The sequence below is a fragment of the Procambarus clarkii genome, chromosome 50 (genome assembly GCF_040958095.1).
Source record: "Procambarus clarkii isolate CNS0578487 chromosome 50, FALCON_Pclarkii_2.0, whole genome shotgun sequence".
Taxonomy (NCBI): Eukaryota; Metazoa; Arthropoda; class Malacostraca; order Decapoda; family Cambaridae; genus Procambarus; species Procambarus clarkii.
Genome location: NC_091199.1, coordinates 13,144,550 through 13,163,493, shown reverse-complemented (window position 1 = coordinate 13,163,493; position 18,944 = coordinate 13,144,550). Strand labels below are relative to the sequence as shown.

At 42.8% G+C, this 18,944-nt stretch overlaps 1 protein-coding gene across 1 annotated transcript in view; it reads right to left on the bottom strand.

Moving 5' to 3' along the window:
• Positions 1 to 18,944, bottom strand: part of LOC123748468 (multiple PDZ domain protein) — a 1,300,933-nt gene that overhangs the window by 710,366 nt on the left and 571,623 nt on the right. Inside the window, 2 exon segments of the mRNA XM_069303573.1 lie at positions 9,686 to 9,904; positions 11,272 to 11,439. Coding sequence (XP_069159674.1) covers positions 9,686 to 9,904; positions 11,272 to 11,439 — 387 coding nt within the window.

The following is an 18,944-nucleotide window of genomic DNA, read 5'->3' as shown; positions in this document are numbered from 1 at the left end:
GGGTAAGAACTTAGGTAAACGTTGAGAGCTCGGTGTGATCCAGGGATGCTGACACCTTCACAAGGAGAGTGGGGTAAGGAGAGGCGGGCGGATAAGAACAGGAGGGATGAGGATAGGAAGGGTGAAGATATAAGGAGAGTTAAAGAGAGAGACACGGGAGACATCTCCCGTCACGCAGGGTGCAGTCGCACCTCTACAGATCTCCAGTATCAGCTCTTGATACTGGTAATGGCTCAAAAGGGCCGCCACTTACGGGCTATTCATGCCCGTGCCACCTTTTGGGTGGCTAAATCTTCATCAACCAATCAATCAGTTAAGGAGAAAAAGGAGATTATAGCGAACTTAACATCAACCAGGAAAATGATAGGGTGAATTATGAGACACTTCAAATCCAGAGATCCCATCACAATGCTCATACAGTTAGAATCACTTGTGCTGTCACGCCTTGACTACTGCTTGACACTTCCCCCTCCAGAGCAGGAGAGTCTGCTGATATAACGGGAATACAGAGAACATATACGACATACAAAGTCACGATAAAACATCTAAATTATTGGGACCATCTCAAAGCTCTCAAAATATACTCCCAGGAAAGGAGACGAGAAAGGTATAAAATAATATATACATGGAAGATACTTGAAGGCCAGGTCCCAAATTTGCACAGTAGAATAACAACATACTGGAGCGAAAGATACGGAAGGAAATGCAGAATAGAACCACAGAGAGAAGAGTTATAGTGAAGATTTGGGGTGCCATAAACACAATCAGGGCAGCCCATCCACTCCAGCGGTCACAACGTCACTAAATTGATGTACTGAATTGCCCGAACCTAACCTAACCAAGGACAGACTAATAAAAAACTTGACATCACATCAATTCTTCGAGCCGCTGTGATTTTTGGTACAGCAGTTTTGAACAGCCTGGTGGTCAGAGAACACTGTATGAACATCAGAAGTCCAAGGCTCTTCAACACCCTCTTCAAGGCCCTCCGTACATATGAAACATTTTGCTGGAACGAAAATGAAGGATTTCAAGAGGAAATTGGAGAAATTCCTACAGAAAGCGCTGGATCAGCCAGGATATAATGGATGTGTGGGCCGGCGGCCTCTGCAATCAACAGCCTGACCGATCCCAAGTTATCACCAGAAACACCTGGCCCCAGGCCGGGGTTCACGAGTAGAACACTCGAAGCTGACTGTTGGGAAACTACGTTTAAGAATAGGGGGAGGGAGGGGAGTGAAAGAGCGAGAGAGAGCGAAAGAGCGAAAGAGCGAGAGAGAGCGAAAGAGCGAAAGAGCGAGAGAGAGCGCGAGCGAGAGAGAGAGAGCGCGAGCGAGAGAGAGAGAGCGCGAGCGAGAGAGAGAGAGAGCGCGAGCGAGAGAGAGAGAGAGCGCGAGCGAGAGAGAGAGATCGAGAGATCGAGAGAGAGAGAGAGAGAGAGAGAGAGAGAGAGAGAGAGAGAGAGAGAGAGAGAGAGAGAGAGAGAGAGAGAGAGAGAGAGAGAGACTCACTTCTATCTACCCTAACCCCCAACTGCCCGAGGCAAGACAGCAATCCCCAATATATAATCACTTTATATTTTTGCTCCTCTTGTTCCTCCGCAATTGTCAAAGATATTTTCTGGAGCATTTTTGGAGAATTTTCTGGAGATCAAAACAAGACCATCAACAAGAGCAGTGACAGAGGCTTTGGCTTCTGTTCGTGGAAAGGCAAAGCAAAACACACACACATTCTCTGTTCCATGCGGTCATTCTGTTCCGCGCGGTCATTCTGTTCAAGCTAAACTATCTAGCTGGCTGGATAGTTGACTGACTAGCTGGTTGATTGACTAGCTGGTTGATTGACTAGCTGGTTGATTGACTAGCTGGTTGATTGACTAGCTGGTTGATTGACTAGCTGGTTGACTGGCTGGCCGGTTGACTTGCTAGTTGATTGACTAGCTGGTTGACTAGCTGTTTGATTGACTAGCTGGTTGACTAGCTGGTTGGTTGACTAGCTGGTTGGTTGACTAGCTGGTTGACTGGCTGGTTGTATTGACAAAAATCCCATCAAAAAAGATGTTAAAAGCAATTCAATTTTTATATTCAAACCAAAGGATCACTAAAAATATAAGTCACTCTTTAAAATGTTTTAATTGCCATTGTGTTCGGTTTTCTCAGATGAAGACGTGATTATGAGAAAACGGAGATTACATTAGAGGGTTAACTAGTAAAATCGTTAAGTACCTGGCCAACTGTCGCATGGTGACAACAGTCCCCATCCCAGCCCCTTCTTGATGAGGCGTGTCAACCCCATTACACCGTTAATGGTCAATGTCACAACCCTTCCCCCATTCCCCATTTACGCGGTCGTTAATATTAATGCGGCATACATTTTCCTGAAATTGACAATAGCTGATATTTACCTATACATATATGGGGGAGGGAAATTTATATATATTATATATATATATTATATATATATATTATATATATTATATATATTATATATATTATATATATTATATATATATATATATATATATATATAGACGTGTGCACTTATTATATTTTGAAATATATGCAAAAATGCTAATAATTAAGCTCGGAACGGTAATTTTATGCATTAAAGTTAAAAAATTACCAGCTGAAACACTAGATATCATAACACTTATTTTAGGACCCGGTGGCTTGGACACCATGTACAGAGCCCCAGGTGGTGATTACACCATGTACAGAGCCCCAGGTGATCATTACACCATGTACAGAGCCCCAGGTGATCATTACACCATGTACAGAGCCCCAGGGTGATCATTACACCATGTACAGAGCCCCAGGGGGATCATTACACCATGTACAGAGCCCCAGGTGATCATTACACCATGTACAGAGCCCCAGGGGGATCATTACACCATGTACAGAGCCCCAGGGGGATCATTACACCATGTACAGAGCCCCAGGGTGATCATTACACCATGTACAGAGCCCCAGGGGGATCATTACACCATGTACAGAGCCCCAGGGGGATCATTACACCATGTACAGAGCCCCAGGTGATCATTACACCATGTACAGAGCCCCAGGTGATCATTACACCATGTACAGAGCCCCAGGTGATCATTACACCATGTACAGAGCCCCAGGTGATCATTACACCATGTACAGAGCCCCAGGGTGATCATTACACCATGTACAGAGCCCCAGGTGATCATTACACCATGTACAGAGCCCCAGGGTGATCATTACACCATGTACAGAGCCCCAGGTGATCATTACACCATGTACAGAGCCCCAGGGTGATCATTACACCATGTACAGAGCCCCAGGGGGATCATTACACCATGTACAGAGCCCCAGGGGGATCATTACACCATGTACAGAGCCCCAGGGTGATCATTACACCATGTACAGAGCCCCAGGTGATCATTACACCATGTACAGAGCCCCAGGGGGATCATTACACCATGTACAGAGCCCCAGGTGATCATTACACCATGTACAGAGCCCCAGGTGATCATTACACCATGTACAGAGCCCCAGGTGATCATTACACCATGTACAGAGCCCCAGGGTGATCATTACACCATGTACAGAGCCCCAGGTGATCATTACACCATGTACAGAGCCCCAGGGTGATCATTACACCATGTACAGAGCCCCAGGTGATCATTACACCATGTACAGAGCCCCAGGGTGATCATTACACCATGTACAGAGCCCCAGGGGGATCATTACACCATGTACAGAGCCCCAGGGGGATCATTACACCATGTACAGAGCCCCAGGGGGATCATTACACCATGTACAGAGCCCCAGGTGATCATTACACCATGTACAGAGCCCCAGGTGTTCATTACACCATGTACAGAGCCCCAGGTGATCATTACACCATGTACAGAGCCCCAGGTGATCATTACACCATGTACAGAGCCCCAGGTGTTCATTACACCATGTACAGAGCCCCAGGGGGATCATTACACCATGTACAGAGCCCCAGGTGTTCATTACACCATGTACAGAGCCCCAGGGGGATCATTACACCATGTACAGAGCCCCAGGGGGATCATTACACCATGTACAGAGCCCCAGGGTGATCATTACACCATGTACAGAGCCCCAGGGGGATCATTACACCATGTACAGAGCCCCAGGGGGATCATTACACCATGTACAGAACCCCAGGGTGATCATTACACCATGTACAGAACCCCAGGTGATCATTACACCATGTACAGAGCCCCAGGTGTTCATTACACCATGTACAGAGCCCCAGGGGGATCATTACACCATGAACAGAGCCCCAGGTGATCATTACACCATGTACAGAGACCCAGGTGTTCATTACACCATGTACAGAGCCCCAGGGGGATCATTACACCATGTACAGAGCCCCAGGTGATCATTACACCATGTACAGAGCCCCAGGGTGATCATTACACCATGTACAGAGCCCCAGGGTGATCATTACATCATGTACAGAGCCCCAGGTGATCATTACACCATGTACAGAGCCCCAGGTGTTCATTACACCATGTACAGAGCCCCAGGGTGATCATTACATCATGTACAGAGCCCCATACATAATGTAAACCTAACACATTGCATTTTTTAACGAAATGTATCAATCCGTTAATTAAGAAATAAAACACCGTAATATTTACGTTTTCTCTATATCAGCCTCGATAGGCTGTGAGGGTTGTTTGGGTTCGTACGTTTCTGGTTAGGCAGAACGGTTGCATTTTTAACGGAGTGGCAAACTGGCACACGTACGTACCTACGTACGTACGTACGTGTGTGTGTGTGTGTGTGTGTGATTAAACTTGCTGAAGATAACTTTCAATAACCTAAAACAAACCATTGTTATTTTCAGTAATGTGTAGCAACAAACTATATTAATAATTGAATGGCAAATGCTAGAAAAAACTAGAGGAATAGTGATTTTATAGTGACGTCATAGAGAATGTACAGGGCAGCGTTAGAGAAAACGGGGCTTCTTGGTTCTCTAGGTTTGATGGGAGAATATTGTATTCTCAAGGGTAACTAGGCTAAATGTCGTCTCAAAGTTTGGAAAATCACGATAATTTTTTACTAAATCCGCCGATGTGTTTGATTTCCTTCAGTAAATCACTAAAATGACGTGTTTTATGTCACTAGTAATTGACATACAGCATTTATCAGACACCAATTAAAGACATGAATATGTAATATTACATGTAATATTTAATTTATGTAAGAATATTTATATGATTTACATATTCTTGCATATTTAATTTAAATAGGTAAAAATATGTAATATACAGGCAAGGCACGACTGTCTTGCCTGTATATTCTAATTGGAAAAAATTGAAACAAAAATTTCATGTTTTCTTAAGGAATTTAATATAATAAATTCATCAAATTTGCGTCATAACTCACGTTCCCAGCTCCCACAGCAGCGCCCAGGTCCCAGGTCCCACCACAGCTAACAATTTCAAGTTTACTCATCACCTAACAATTCCTAGAATTACCTGTTGACAATTCCCAGCTCCCACAGTTCCATGCTCTCTGTTCAACGCTCAGAAAAATCACATTAATCCAGGTTACAAAGCAGTAACAACTCACAGGTCAGCTAACACTTCCCAGCTCACAAAGCTGCAGCCATTTCCCAGCTCCAAATCCAATTAGCACTCCTGCGTCACCCGAAAATAAGACAAAAGTCCTATCGTAACTCCTTGGGATTTCCTTCCCAGAGATTTGCAAAACCCATAATTGCTGTTTGTTTTGCTTCCTTCTTTTATCTTTCTTGAGGTTATCTTGAGATGATTTCGGGGCTTTAGAGTCCCCGCGGCCCGGTCCTCGACCAGGCCTCCACCCCCAGGAAGCAGCCCGTGACAGCTGACTAACACCCAGGTACCTATTTTACTGCTAGGTAGCAGGGGCATAGGGTGAAAGAAACTCTGCCCATTGTTTCTCGCCGGCGCCTGGGATCGAACCCAGGACCACAGGATCACAAGTCCAGCGTGCTGTCCGCTCGGCCGACCGGCTCCCTTCCTCTCTCTAATGTGATTATTCTTCTTATTCTTTCATCTGGAAATTCACTACATAGATTTGTATTGAGAACATCTTCAAAGTTGTGATACATTTATACAAATATTCGTATATAATATTCATATATAATATTCTCCGAGTTACGCTGGGAAGTAATGTGGTGGAGGCTGACTCCATACACAGTTTCAAATGTAGATATGATAGAGCCCAATAGGCTCAGGAATCTGTACATCAGTTGATTGACAGTTGAGAGGCGGGACCAAAGAACCAGAGCTCAACCCCCGCAAGCACAATTAGGCGAGTACACACACGCTGTCCACCCCCTCCCACATCGTCTCAAACCATTACAATTCGATTAGCTGACAATGATATATGACAAACACAAACATCAGCCTCTTAGGTCATGGGGAAATGTCGCCAGACGACCTCCATCAGTCATCATTGCCAAGAGAAAAATTCCTTCGTATTGGAAATGGATGAAACATAAGATGTTAACTGCTGAAGACCTCTATGAGGCAGTTCCTATTTATATCCACCCAGCTCATACATTACTTACTTTCGGGACCAAAGAGCCAGAGCTCAACCCCCGAAAGTACAACTAGGTGAGTACATTCGCTTGAAAAGTTCCATAGTTCCCACGTCAATTATGTTAATTTGCTCCATAAACCAACAACCCTGCGAAAAAACTATTTACCCAAGTCTTTCTCTGCCTGTATTTACCCAGGTCTTTCTCTGCCTGTATTTACCCAGGTCTTTCTCTATCCAGATCATTCTAAGCCTGTATTTACCCAAGTCTTTCCAAGCCTGTATTTACCAAAGTCTTTCCAAGCCTGTATTTACCCAGGTCTTTCCAAGCTTGTATTTACCCGGGCCGCGGGGTCCTAAACCGGGCCGCGGGGTCCTAAACCGGGCCGCGGGGTCCTAAACCGGGCCGCGGGGTCCTAAACCGGGCCGCGGGGTCCTAAACCGGGCCGCGGGGTCCTAAACCGGGCCGCGGGGTCCTAAACCGGGCCGCGGGGTCCTAAACCGGGCCGCGGGGTCCTAAACCGGGCCGCGGGGTCCTAAACCGGGCCGCGGGGTCCTAAACCGGGCCGCGGGGTCCTAAACCGGGCCGCGGGGACACTAAAAAGCCCCGAAATCATCTCAAGATAACCCCAGGGGGTCTTTGCAGGCCTCTATTAATCCAGGTCTTAACCAACCTGTATTTACCCAGGTCTTCCCCACCTTTATTTACCCAGTTCTTTCCAAAATCTAAACATATAAAATTTATATCTATACCTTTCGTGCTCTAATCTGTGCTGATATACACCATATTATTATCTCCTTAACACACCAATAAATGGAAAATATTGCAGCAATCTAAAGGACTTCGAACTTGCATTCCTGGACTCTATTCAACGCCATTGCCTGAATTTTGTACCGTATCTGAATGCCATCAAAATGCAAATTCAAGTTTCCCTTCAAGATGTGTAATTATATTCTTTAAAAAGAAATTGAGAAAATACTTTATAGGCCTCACGAGATTAAAGGAAAAGAAATAGTTTAAAACTTACACATTTATGATGGAAATATATTAAATATAACTCATCAGCATCGCTAATTTAAGAATTTATCGTAGTTTTTTTTTTATATCTTAAAAAACCTCTCGGTCCCTATAATACAGGAACTGTCCCAGTCAATCCCAGCCTCGAGGAATCCCAAAGATGCCTCGACACAGACCATAAAAAATCACAGTACATAATTTTACAAAAGCCAAATCCCAAAAGGTTTAGTAAAGTATATTGAATGTTAAAAATAAATTAAAAAAAATAAAAACAAGACCCAAAAAGCTTGAATGGTATAATGAGATATTTTTTATTTCCTTACTGGAAAAATTCCTGAAGGCTTTCATCAGACATTTATGTCACACATGTTTACTGAAGGCGAAAATATATTTTAGAAAATATCCAAGAGACAAAAAAAATCTTACTAAAGAAAAGTTCATGTTTGGCGAAGCCAGAATAGCATAAAAGTCTTACTGAAAGCAGGGAGAGTCTCAAAGACTTACGGGAAGTGGGAGGACATGCATCTTCCTAGAGTAAGGTGGTAAGTTGAGGCAAGATATCGTACGGCACAAGGTGGTAACTTTAGGCAAGATATCGTACGGCACAAAGTGATAAGTTTAGGCAAGATATCGTACGGCACAAGGTGATAAGTTTAGGCAAGATATCGTACGGCACAAGGTGGTAACTTTAGGCAAGATATCGTATGCCACATGGTGGTAACATTAGTTAAGATATCATACGCCACAGGGTGGTAACTATAGGCAAGATATCGTATGGCACAAAGTGACAAGTTTAGATAAAATATCATACGGTACAAGGTGGTAAGTTTAGGCAAGATATCATACACCACAAGGTGGTAAATACAGGCAAGATATCGCACGCCTCAAGGTGATAACTATAGACAAGCTATCGTACGCCACAAGGTGGTAACACTAGGCAAGCTATCATACGCCACAAGGTAATACTTTAGGCAAGATATCGTACGGCACAATCACATTACTCTCAAACTTTATCAATATCGCCACAATCTACGACTAGTTGTGTGGAACCACGTTGCAAAGAGGGGTGAGGGGAGGAAGAGGGACAGAGACAGGGAGGGGGAAAGAGAGAGACACAGAGAGGGGGGGGGGAGGGAAAAGAGGGACACAGATAGGGAGAGAAACAGACTAACATACCAACACCACAGAGCCCGCATTATCAAACACCAACTCAACTACAGTATCAAAGAACCCCTCATGGCCATAGCAAGTTATGAAACGGTAATGATCACGCCATGAAAAATACCAGTTTGGATTGAAGGTGAGAACTATAATGACAAATTAGTTTAACGTCCAGGTCTTAACCCAACTTGATCTACAAAGCCGGGTTGGGTTTAAGGTCCGGACACGTTATGACACCGGAGAGAACGTGTCAGGTCAAGCCATGACATGGTCACACAAGTTAACTATGAAAGCAAACAACAGCCGACCTTCGCACCTGTATTCAGCCAATGTTGTCAGCAGATTATCTTTGTACACAGAGAGAGAGAGAGAGAGAGAGAGAGAGAGAGAGAGAGAGAGAGAGAGAGAGAGAGAGAGAGAGAGAGAGAGAGAGAGAGAGAGAGAGAGAAAGAGAGAGAGAGAGATTGTATTCTGGCAATTCCATTTTTGCTAAATGGGTGCATGTTGTGGAAACACACAGCTAATGAGGTAGTTAATACCATTATAACACTGCATACGTGAAACAATGGTACCAACGCAACACTAAAGATATAACAGTACCAGTATTTACCCAGGTCTTTCCAAGCCTGTATTTACCCAGGTCTTTCCAAGCCTGTATTTACCCAGGTCTTTCCAAGCCTGTATTTACACAGGTCTTTCCAAGCCTGTATTTACCCAGGTCTTTCCAAGCCTGTATTTACCCAGGTCTTTCCAAGCCTGTATTTACCCAGGTCTTTCCAAGCCTGCATTTACCCAGGTCTTTCCAAGCCTGCATTTACCCAGGTCTTTCCAAGCCTGCATTTACCCAGGTCTTTCCAAGCCTGCATTTACCCAGGTCTTTCCAAGCCTGTATTTACCCAGGTCTTTTTCCAATCCACTATTCGAAAACCCTGAAAAAAAACCCACACCTAAACAGAAAATATAAACAGGTACTCACCCTGGCCAGGAGTTCTGCCTCGCCATTGGTGAAAGGTGGCAGATGACCGTTGGTGGCAACGGCAGCAGCAGCTACGGCAACGGGAACCACCACAACGGCAGTGGAAGAGGAGGCAGCGACGGCGGGAGGGTAGCCGTTGTGTAACATGCTAATTCGGCGTTCCAGCTCTTCAGGGTCGTTAAGGACCCGCGTCTCCACAATGGGCGCCGACCGCCCCACCTGTATACCAACGTCCGATAGTTGAGACTTATGTATACGTGTGTATAGCATTCATGTATTTAAACATGTATACCACTAGTGTATTTAAACGTGTATACCACTAATGTATTTAAACGTGTATACCACTAATGTATTTAAACGTGTATACCACTAATGTATTTAAACGTGTATACCACTAATGTATTTATACGTGTATACCACTAATGTATTTAAACGTGTATACCACTAATGTATTTAAACGTGTATACCACTAATGTATTTAAACGGTTATACCACTAATGTATTTATACGTGTATACCACTAATGTATTTAAACGTGTATACCACTAATGTATTTAAACGTGTATACCACTAATGTATTTAAACGTGTATACCACTAATGTATTTATACGTGTATACCACTAATGTATTTAAACGTGTATACCACTAATGTATTTAAACGTGTATACCACTAATGTATTTAAACGTGTATACCACTAATGTATTTAAACGCGTATACCACTAATGTATTTAAACGTGTATACCACTAATGTATTTAAACGTGTATACCACTAATGTATTTAAACGTGTATACCACTAATGTATTTAAACGTGTATACCACTAATGTATTTAAACGTGTATACCACTAATGTATTTAAACGTGTAACACTAATATATTAAAACATATTTAAAAATGTGCCTATATAAAATCTATACATCCAATGAAGGCTGGTCCGTCTAATTACCCAAAGCTTCCTATCAGTACGTAAGTAATGAAGAAATATTACATATTTACTCTCTATAATGTTGATGCTGAATGTAGCATATAAAAAAAATATATCTATACTCTGAAATAATATTTCATAACGAAATTAGATGAAACTCAAGGGCAAGTGATGCCATAGGAAGCCATCGATCCAAGCGACAATGCTGTGCTACTTATCCATGATATAGTGTTACCTGGAGGTTAGATTAGGTACAGGAGGCTGATAAACCAGCAAACACACTCCAGGCAACAATATATCTTGGATAAGTAGCATATTTATTAAGACCTGGGTAAATACAAGCTCCCTCTATTGTCGCTCGGATCGTCGACTTCTTATGGCATCACCTACTACCGAGTTTTGTTTAATTTCGTTATAAAATAATAATATTTCAGAGTAAAGATATGTCTTAATGTTCTAAATTCTGTTCAGGACCACCGTTATACTGAGTAAATATATTATATTTATTCATTACTTACGTAATGCCAGGAAGCTTTTAGGTAATTAGACGGATCAATGAAGGCATCAGTTATGACCTGCAAGACCAGCAAAGGGGGACTATGGGTCTGAACGACCCCCCAATCTAATCACCTGCTTCACCTGTAGACCTCCACCACTGCTCACCTGTCTGACCTGGAAGTCCGGGGAAGAAGGCTCTATGGGCCTGGCCACCACCAGGCGGACGTGAGAGCCAGACTGGCGCAACACCACCGCCACCTGATCGCTGCCCATCCCGCGCAGGTTCACATCCCCGATCTGCAGGATGTGGTCACCGGACTGCAGGCGAGCGTCCTGTAATGTTGACATTGATGCTATTAAGAGTAATGCCAGGATCGAACCAGGTCCCAATATTTAACATTTTGCTCGAAAAGTATTCAAGAATAAATTATGAACTAAGTATTTGAATAATGAAGATATAATCAAGAACAATGTAAGAATATAAGAACATGCTCATAAAAGCGTCTAAGGCTAATCGATAGCCTTAAATATAACGTAATTAAAATTTTAATTTTAATGTATAATAATGTAATTAAAATAATTATATAATGTAATTAAATTATATAATGTAATTAAATTATATAATGTAATTAAAATAATTATATAATGTAATTAAAATAATTATATAATGTAATTAAAATAATTATATAATGTAATTAAAATAATTATATAATGTAATTAAAATTAAATATTACAAGATGATAATCTTACAACCAATTACTTGTAGAGAGAAAACGGTGGAAAAACAAACTGAAACCAAGAGAAACCCGAGGGGGAACACTGGAAAACCAAGAGGAAAATCAAAAAGAAACCCAAGGTGGGGGGGGGGGGGGGGGGGAGAACCAAGAAGAACTCCAAAGGGGGAAACCCATGAGGAAAAACAAGAAAAACCCAACAGGAAACCAAGGGAAACTATGTGAAAAAACATTGGAAGAACAGGCTAAACACACTTGTTGATAAACATTAACATGACGCACAAAGCTAATAGAGTCCAGTTTAAGAAACTTTCTTAAGACAGGATTTTTGGTGTTCACAAAGACTCCTGTTTAAGGCTGGCAAAACTTGTGACCTGGAAAACATTTATTGCCAGAATTCACACACACAACTGGGTCCGCTTACATGTTCTTAATCAGTATTCACTGGAATGTAAAATTGAAATATGATGATATAAACATTCTCGTATGTGTATAACCTGGTCAGAACTCTTAATGATAAATTTGACAAACTTCGATTTAAATAATGAAACTGTTAATTTGCATTGGTTCTAAATAAGATCAAGATTCTTAATTATGGGGTTATCTTTTCTTGCAATATAATGTTATATTTTAACCCTTGTCTGATGTCAATTATCTTTCCATACTCTTTCAACCAACTTTGTTTTAATTAATTTCCTCTCTCTTTTGTTATTTCCTTAAGATTACTTTGCATATCCGCCGTAATTCCTCGTTTTTCTGCCTCCACGTTGAAATATTGTACACTTTCTTCTTCCTTTCTCTAATGCTTTCACTTTTCTGATCAACTTTCTTTCCTCTTCCTCTCTCACATATGCTCTCTCCTCACTCCCTTTTCCTCATCCTACCTCTTGTTTGCTACATTTCTTTGTTTACCTATTTCCCTTCCTTACACACCCTTTCACTATTCCTTAATGTAATCCTCTTCTTTATCCTCCCTTTCACCTAATTACCCATTCCATCACCATTTCCATTTTCTTGTATTCCCACATGCATTGTCATGCTCTCCCCTATTTTTCTTTTACCACCACCCTATTTCACTTTTCCTTAGTACTCGTGCCCCATTTCTCTAGTCTTCCCCCTTCCTTCTCCCTTCTCCCTTCCTCTTCTCCAGCTCTATGCTTCTTCCTCGTTCTTCAGGTGACAAGCTTTTAGGAGATGCCATTAAGCCTTTCAAGAGCCCAACGTGGCAAGATTTACGGTTCCAAGTCCTAATATGATTAATTATAGTTTATGTCATCACATGAACAATTACAGTTCCATGTCATCATATGAACAATTACAGTGTCATAATATGAACAATTATGGTTACATGTAATAATATGAGCAAATATAGTTCCATATCCTAATATGAAATTAAGACAGCTTTATCGTGAGATTATGGCAGCTTTAGCATGCCCAAATGTTACCGGCGAAGGGTCACACGAGGAGCTGTGATGTTTCTAGACAACACTGGCTGAAACAAGATACGAGGCCTACGGCCACTCAGGGTATGCCCGCCAAACACACACCGAAACTACGACGTTGGTACAACGTTCGAACAAGTTTAGCACCTCCTAACCAGTTATAACAACCAAAAGAGCAAGTTGTAACAACGTTCTAATACGCCATAAACACGTTAAGCCAAGATGTAACAACTTTATTACAAGTTGTAACAAGCGGGAAATAGAGACAGTTACGGTTTGTGTTTCCAGGGTGGTGATTTCAGGTCACGTAGGCCAAAAAAGGAGTGAACAAGAGGGGGCCGAAAATGCAGAGACAATAAAAGTAGTCTTCCTTATTAAGACTACTCAATAGCTCAGACGATAGAGCTTCGGCTTCACACGCGTGAGGTCAACGGTTCGAGTCTCCTAGAACCCCAGGGAAATGGAGGACAAACACAAGGTCATTCGGCTGGGGAGCCGTAGTGCTATCAGGTTTTCTTTTATCAGCCGGTGGTGGCGCTGTCAAGTCGTGCCAGTGTTGGTTACACTTTTGTACCTTGATATTACCTGGATGGGGTTCTGGGAGTTCTTCTACTCCCCAAGCCTGGCCCGAGGCCAGGCTCGATTTGTGATAATTTGGTCCAACAGGCTGTTGCTTTGAGCGGCCCGCAGGCCCACTTTTGCTGTTTGGTGAATCGAGGAGAGACTGTGTATGGTATGAAGGGTGTAGCCGGGTGTAGGGTGCTGTGATGACGACTGAGTGAGGGATGTGTCGTGTAGATAATAGTTATGAATGGTGATCAGATAGGTCCAACCCATCCTCTTTTGATAGTACTATTTTGTGACTGTGGTCGATGGTACCACTATATTGTAATGGAGCCCAGTAAGCCACTTTTTGTACTTTTTTTATTCGAGTTCGGAAAAAATAAAGCAAACGACCAAATTTAAATATTCCAAAGGCCTAGTATAGCACATATGTATTACATTAGGCCTCAGATAACGTATTAAGCCTAGGATAGTTAGGTCAGATTAGATTTTATTACAATCATGCATATAGCTGTTGCAGTTTATCCTAATTCAATACTACAAAAGTCTACTTTCTTGTGGTCTATCAAGACACATTTGTACTTTCCTTTTAGGTGCCGGGGCTGATCTATCATACTGGTCTATCATACTTCATGATGATAGTCCAGGTGCGGACACTGGCCAGGTGGCGACAGTGAAAGTTCACAAGTATTTATTACAGTCTACCAAGTATGACTGAGTATTACCACCGACTAGAGTATGCTTTATATAAATAAAGCAACCTGACTTGATCTTTATCTTCCTGAAAAGTCTTACATGTGTGTTCTGGTTCAAACCTACCGATACGTCTCAAAGAGACCAGCAGGTGTGGACACACAAGCAGGTGTGGACAAAGTACTTTAAGTAAAATACTTCACGGTGATAAACAGCATAGTGTTTAATGGATACTCTATCTCCATCACTATAGCTAGAGAAATTACACTATCATGTGACCTAATGGAAATCTACGAAAGACAAAAGGGGTCAAATTAAGGGAGGAGAATAAGAGAGGAGGAAAGGCGAATGTTGGAAGGGTGTAGAGGGGAAGGAGAGAACCCTTCCTTCATCTTCTACAACCCTTTCTTTCTATGGACTGGTTGATCAGTCAAGCAACCAGGAGGCCTGGTCGACGACCGGGCCGCGGGGACGCTAAGCCCCGGAAGCACCTCAAGGTAAGGTACCCCCCTCCCCCTACCTCCCTTCACCTTCCCTTAACCCCTGGGGCCGGCACTTACCTGTAATTAGGGACCTGCCCTCAAGTGAAGAGGGGGTTTGTTTGCATGTTGCCTATTCTATGACATTATCTCGGCCTCAGATTAGGCAAAATTCTAATTAATTTTGTCAAAGATGTTAATAATAATAATTATCTCAGGCGGTTATTAGTAATTATCTCAGGCGGTTTATTAGTCACGATCTCAGGTGGAATATAATTATATCACGAGGTTTATGAATAAAACAGTATTATTCACCAAGTAAAGCTTGCTCTTGTTAGGCCCCATTTAGATTATGCAGCTCAGTTTTGGTCGCCGTACTATAGAAAGGATATAAATTCACTAGAAAGCGTCCAGCGTAGAATGCCAAAGTTAATCCCACAAATTAGAAACTTTCCATGTGAAAAAGAGATTGAAAAAAGCTTAGTTTACATTCTCTAGAAAGGCGAAGAATTGGAGGAGACATTTTTGAAGTGTTTATCTTTTTCTCGAGATGATTTCGGGGCTTAGCGTCCCCGCGGCCCGGTCCTCTACCAGGCCTTCTTTTTGTTACACACCCCCAGGAAGCAGCCCGTAGCAGCTGTCTAACTGCCAGTTTACTGCTAGGTGAACAGAGCAATAGGATGAAAAAAACTGCCCATTTGTTACCGCCTCCACCTGGGATTGAACCCGGAACCTCAGGTCTACGAATCCCGAGCGCTGTCCACTCAGCTGTCAGGTCCCTTGTAAGTGGATGAATGGGCATAACAAAAGGGAATATTAATAAGATATTAAATATATCAACACAAAATACAACACGAAACGCTGCATATAAATTTAATCAGTTTAGATTTAGGAAGACCTGGGTAAATACTGCTCCGGTAACAGAGTTGTTGATTTGTGGAACCAATTATCGGGTAACAAAAGACGCGGGATCCGTTACTGTTTCAAGCGTAGGTTAGACATATCTGAATTAATTTAGAAGCTATAAATTGTTAGGCCCCATATAGATTGACAGTCTCCGTGCTGTAGGACAGTCTCCGTGGTGTAGTGGTAAGACACTCGCCTGGCGTTCCGCGAGCGCTATGTCATGGGTTCGTATCCTGGCCGGGGAGGATTTACTGGGCGCAATTCCTTAACTGTAGCCTCTGTTTAACGCAACAGTAAAATGTGTACTTGGATGAAAAAACGATTCTTCGCGGCAGGGGATCGTATTCCAGGGACCATAGGATTAAGGACTTGCCCGAAACGCTACGCGTACTAGTGGCTGTACAAGAATGTAACAACTCTTGTATATATCTCAAAAAAAAAAAAAAAAAATAGGGAGTTGCCACGTGTGGGGCCAACAGGCCCTCTGCAGCTTCCTTAATTAGTAAGTTCGTATCCATTGTTAGTGTGAAATGGCGTGCGGAAGTATCCACACACAAAAAAAAATCCGAACGTTTTCGCGTTTCACCACATTATCAAGGAATTACTGTGTTGTTGTTATAGATTCAGCCACCTGGAACATAAAAGTTCCAGGTAGCACGGGCTATGGTGAGCCCGTAATCCTTTTTTTTCCCCCCCTAGTGGAAAAAATTCCAACAAAATATTTTGTTTCATTTTGCTAGTGGATACCTACGGAATAGCATGTATTTTTTAGGTTATTCTTGCATCATATATTATATGAGTTCGCGGTATAGCTGCGTCGAGTACTTTATTGCGTACGCAAATTGTAACTCATATTCCGTGACGCATCGCGTGATCTAGTGCGCTGAGGTGGAGTATCTTGATTAAAGGCGGGTGTGGCCATTCCCAGCACACCCACTACGGGCTCACCATAGACCGTGCTACTTGCCCCGCTCCTATGCCAGGAGCGGGGGCTCCTGGTTAAGTTACGGGCTCACCATAGCCCGAGCTGCTTGTAACTTGTTCCGAGTAGCTGAATCTATAACATTCCCTGCAAGGACAGCCCCGCTCCTGTGCCAGTAAGTCCACTACGGGCTCACCATAGCCCGTGCTACTTGAAACTTGTTCCGAGTAGCTGAATCTATAACAACAACAACATTCCCAGCAAGGACCCCAACACAGTGCTGGACCCAGGGGTCAAGCACGTCTTTCGGGCTATTCATATCCAATTAAATTTCTTTATTATGCACCCCATACCCATGCCGTGGGTGGTGGGGAAAAGGGTTACAGAGGCACATAATGGGTTCAGGAACTTTTAAGTTAGTTACTTCAGCTTTTGAAGCTAGTTACACACACAATAGCTTCATTTTCATGTGTAAATATTTTATATTTAGTGAATAAATTGGCTGTCAAACGCATATGGTGTTTGGGCGTGCGGGCCGCTCCAAGCAACAGCCTGTTGGACCAAGTTGTCACAAGTCGAGCCTGGAAAGCCTCTCGAAACCCACCCCAGGCATGCTCCAGGTTACCAGATATAACCTGGAGGTTAATGGCCATTCTCCCTCGTACAAACTAGGTCGTCTCCACAATACGATCCTCCACCTGTACAAGACATCAGACACCACTTGGCGTCGCTCTTGGCATTTAGACAGTAGAACAACCGTCTCGCCTCATGCAAGTCTGCGTTCAATCCCCGACCATCCAAGTGGTTGGGCACCATTCCTTCCTCCCGTCCCATCCCCAAATCATTATCCTGACTCCTTCCCAATGCTACATAGTCGTAATGGCTTGGTACAGTTAGTGTACAACAACAGTCATTTCGATCACAGACTCCTGTGAGAACATTGGCTAACCTCGGTAAGGACCTATCCTAACCCTTGTATGGACCTATCCTAACCCTTGTATGGACCTATTTTAACCCCTATTAAAGATCTATCCTAATCCTTGCAAGAACACCTGTAACTTTCGTAATCCTAACCTCCTGTAATGACCTAACCTAACCCCCAGTAATGACCTATCCTAACCCCCAGTAATGACCTATCCTAACCCACCCAGTAATCACCTATCCTAACCCCCGTGTATCCATCACGCACCAAACAGCGCCCAGGGTAGATGGGTAATCCTGCTCTGCCTTGAATTATAAACTCATTTCTTCCTCATTAATCCATCAGGCTATTCCTCCCTCACTACTCCATCCTCCCTACCCCTCCCCCCCCCTGTTCAACCTCACCCCTCCCCATCCAGACCCAACCGCCGCCCTCACGGTATATCCTTATTGTTCATATACAAAATTAAGACTGTCTAAATTATACACAAACTTTAAAGTGTATTTTCATCCCGAAAAGTAGACATATTTTGAGAGAGAGAGAGAGAGAGAGGGAGAGAGGGGGGGAGGGGGGTGTCTCCTCCTGTCTTGATATAGTACATTTTTAACTATGTGGTCGAAGAGAACTATGAGAGGAAAGCACCAAGCCATCAAGACTATACAGCACTGGGCTGCTTTCATACCTCTCACTGTATTTCCCACTTCTATACTTCCCTTCACCTATGCCTCTCCTTCCTCTTTACTTAAAAAAAAAACACCACTGGGATAGGGTCAGGATAAGGATTTGGGCAGGGACGGACGGGGGGGGGGGAGGAATGATGCCCAACCACTTGGACGGTCGGGGATTGAAAGCCTAACTATATAGTCGAGCGTACCAATATATAGTAATGCAGCTCCAATAAGTCACTTTTTGTACTATAGTATTTTTAGAGGGGCCCGAAAAAATAAAGCTAAAATTAAAATTAAAATAATCCTAGGCCTTGTATAGCCCCTCGTATGTCCTATATTAGGCCTAGCTTACTTATGCTTTATTACCAACAAACATAACTTTTCCAGTTTGTCCAAATTAATCACTACAAAAAGTTGACTTTCAAGCGGCTCATCACGTCCATATTTCTACTTTCCATCACATAGTTACAGCAAGTAATTTCATTTTAGGATGGAATGAGATTTTCAA